We start from the raw sequence: 3,491 nt of genomic DNA on the forward strand, positions 1-3,491 counted from the left end.
GGGAGAGTTGTCTAAGTGGAGTGGTGGGGGCAACAGAAGACAAACAAATAAAAAGGTAAATGCCTTTGGGAACTGATAAGGACCACAAAGAAAATAAAACAGGTAATGACAAGAGCGATATGGCAACATGGGACAGAGTGGTAAGGGAAGGCCTCCGAGAGGAGGAGGCTCTTGAGCTGTGCTGAGAAAGACAAGAAGGATCCGGCTCTGCAGAGCAGTCCAGGCACAAAAGCCCTAGAACAGGAATGAGGCGGTCAGGGTGCCAGCAGCCCTGTGAGTAAGGGCAATGGGGAGAGCAAGAGGTGGGAGAGGCAGGCAGGGGCTAGTCCTTAGAACCTCCCGTTCTCCCCTTGTAGGGCCCGATGAGTCCATGCATGTTCACCTCCTCCAGGGAGCCCACGCTCTCCTGGGCTCACTGGTCCAGTCTCACCGGTTCCCCGGCTCCCTGTGGCGACAGGCTAGTATGGGAAATATGTGAGAATTGCAACATGCTTTTGCTTTGCCCTCGAGGAATGGGGAAGATAGGATTTATACAAACCCCATAAGAGGGTTGGCCTTACCGTGGGGCAAGAACACCGGGTGAAGGCTGAGAAGGAGGAATGGGAGGTGTGGATGGCCACTGAGGCTGCAGGCAGGGGCATCAGAGCAGTGGGCTAGAACTTAGCCTTGACAGGAATAAGAACGAGATGGAGAGGAGGGGTGGGAATGGCATTCATCATGGGAAGGCAAGGGTCAGAGGACAGTCATGCTCAAGTCAGTTTGACTAGACCCAGGGGTTGGAGGAGAAAGTTGAGAAAGCAAGGAGGTTACCAGCTTGTGAAAAGGTAGCTAGGGTGGTGGGACTGAGCATTCCAGCCACAAATGCCCCAAAGGCAGGAATGAGGAAAGGACTCCAGAGCTAGACTAGTTGGGTGCAAATTTGGATTCTGTCACTAATGATGTGACTGTAATACGTTACGTTAACCTCTCTGTGTCTCAGTTTCCCCATCTGTAAAACAGTGGCAATAACAGTAACAACCTCATGTTATGCTGCTTAAATGAGTTCACATCTGCAAAGCACTGAGACTTCATAGGAACCTGGTCCAGAGTGAGTGTGATTAAGTGACATGGATGCTGGTGAGCAAGTGAGGCCCCACCATGAAGGTGTCAGGATGCTCCCAGATGTTTTCAGGCAGGACCATGCATGGAGGAAAGGGTGCTCTCCTCGGTGCAGGCTGGATTGCGGGTAGAGAGCCTGGAAGCAGGAAGGCAAGTTAGGACCTACTGCAATGGCTCGGGCATGAGATGATGGGTGCGTGGTGAGGGGGCTGCCAGGGAGATTGGAGGGGATGGAAAGGTGGGCCTGGTGGAGGAAGTGCTCATGACATCTGGTGATCAGAGCCTGGAGTGAACTGGAGGCTGAGGCCGAGGCCGTGGGCTTGGATGATGGGATGAATGTGGCTATGGTCAGAGAGGGAAGTTGGAAAAGTCATCTGGCTTGGAGGAAGCGGGTGCGCTCACGTAGAGGCGTGCTACCTTTGAGGCAATGGCATGCCCACGGTGTTCTGGGTGCTTTCTCATGTCCTGGGTGGGAGGAAAGGAATCCTGCGGGGTTGGGCTCTGGCTCCTAGAGAGACGTGGGAACACGGGTTTCAACTCAGGCCTCCACACACCTGCATGTGTTGGGAGGAGAGAGGGTAGACCGGGAAAGGGCAGTAAATATTGAATGAGGCTGAGCCCACACATTCTCTGTGTACTGTACTCAAAGGACAATCAGGAAGGAAAGACCCTGCCAGACACTGGACAGGGATGGGGTCAATCCCACCCTTCACAGGGGAGGGGAGCATAGTCTTGCACCTCTGCCCAACACTGACCACACCCGTCTCGTGTCCCCACCTGGATTAGGGGCATAGCTGGGGTCTAGGGATAGTGGTTGGAATCAATGGCATTTTATTATTGGTTTCCTTTAATAAGTATTGACTGGGCACCTGGACCCAGTGAGCACAACAGATAATTATCCATTAACCAATGGATGTGGGGGCATCTACTGTGCTCAAGGCTCCATTTAAGGCATGAAGCTCAAAGTAAAAGAAAACGTTTGGCTCCAGAAACCACATTAGCTAGGGTTTTGTTTTTCCATGTTTAATTATTAACGACAGCATCTTCAATACTGATGACAGAGGACTGTGTCCTGCATCCCGTCATGAAAATCTCAGCTCAGTCTGACCTTTGTGTGTAAATATTCCCTACCACCTTCCAGAGTTCTTAACTATAGGACTAAATAGATTTCTGAATTTTGGGGGAGTTTTATTCAGTATTAACCAGCTTCTCAATTTTTTTTTTAAAGAAACATATTTCTTTCTTTTTTTTTTATTTCAGAAAAGAAAAATAATCCATATTCCTTTCATTCAGATGACCCCTTGCTTCTGCTATTCATTTACTTATTTTTTTTAAAAAATCGATTTATTGCTTTTCCGCTCGGAGGAGGCTCAGGTGCAACTTTCTTGGGTCGTCCCGAATCTGGGTTCATCCGACACCAGCTGCCTCCACCATGCCGCCGAAGTTCGACCCCAATGAAATCAAAGTCGTATACCTGAGGTGCACCGGTGGGGAAGTGGGTGCCACGTCTGCCCTGGCCCCCAAGATCGGCCCCCTGGGCCTGTCTCCAAAAAAGGTTGGTGATGACATCGCCAAAGCAACTGGTGATTGGAAGGGTCTGAAGATTACAGTGAAACTGACCATTCAGAACAGACAGGCCCAGATTGAAGTAGTGCCTTCTGCCTCTGCCCTGATCATCAAAGCCCTCCAAGAACCGCCAAGAGACAGAAAGAAGCAAAAACACATTAAGCACAGTGGAAATATCACTTTTGACGAGATTGTCAGCATTGCCCAACAGATGCGGCACCGATCTTTAGCTGGAGAACTCTCTGGAACCATTAAAGAGATCCTGGGGACTGCCCAGTCTGTGGGGTGCAATGTTGATGGCTGCCACCCTCATGACATCATAGATGATATCAACAGTGGTGCAGTGAAATGTCCGGCTAGTTTAGAACTACAAAGGAAAAGGACTCAATTAAAGATCATTTGACAAGCAAAAAAAAAAATAAAAAAATCGATTTATTTATTTGTAAGCCACTTACCTTCTTTATGGACCCATGTGACCTACAGCTCAGGGTATTTTTTGGTGTTGTTTTTGTTTGTTTTCATTTTGTCCCCCGCCCACCGCCCCACCCCCTTCTCACCTCTGGCAACCACCAATCTGTTCTCTGTATCTATGAGCTTGTTTGTTTTTCTACGATTCCACATAGAAGAGAGATCATACAGTGTTTGTCTTTCTCTGAGTTACTTCACTTGGCATAATGGACGAGGGCATTCTGTTTCTGCTTTTTAAATGCATGTGGAAAATAGTTCAAATGCTATAGAAAGACACAGGAAGGAGCAAAATATTCTCAGTGTGTTCTCCCCCATTCCAGTTTTTCTTCCTAAAGGTTTGTGCTATTGATGGTTTATTA

At 48.6% G+C, this 3,491-nt stretch overlaps 1 protein-coding gene across 1 annotated transcript; it reads left to right on the top strand.

Annotated features, from left to right (window-relative positions):
- Positions 1–2,456: 2,456 nt before the first annotated feature.
- Positions 2,457–3,067, top strand: LOC308233218 (large ribosomal subunit protein uL11-like; the record flags this gene model as incomplete). Its single annotated transcript, XM_080640081.1, has 1 exon — positions 2,457–3,067. The coding sequence occupies exon 1, from the start codon at positions 2,531–2,533 to the stop codon at positions 3,065–3,067; it is 537 nt and encodes a 178-aa protein (XP_080496207.1). The 5' UTR covers positions 2,457–2,530.
- Positions 3,068–3,491: the final 424 nt, after the last annotated feature.

The sequence above is a fragment of the Plecotus auritus genome (genome assembly GCF_963455305.1).
Source record: "Plecotus auritus genome assembly, chromosome: 9".
Classification (NCBI taxonomy): domain Eukaryota; kingdom Metazoa; phylum Chordata; class Mammalia; order Chiroptera; family Vespertilionidae; genus Plecotus; species Plecotus auritus.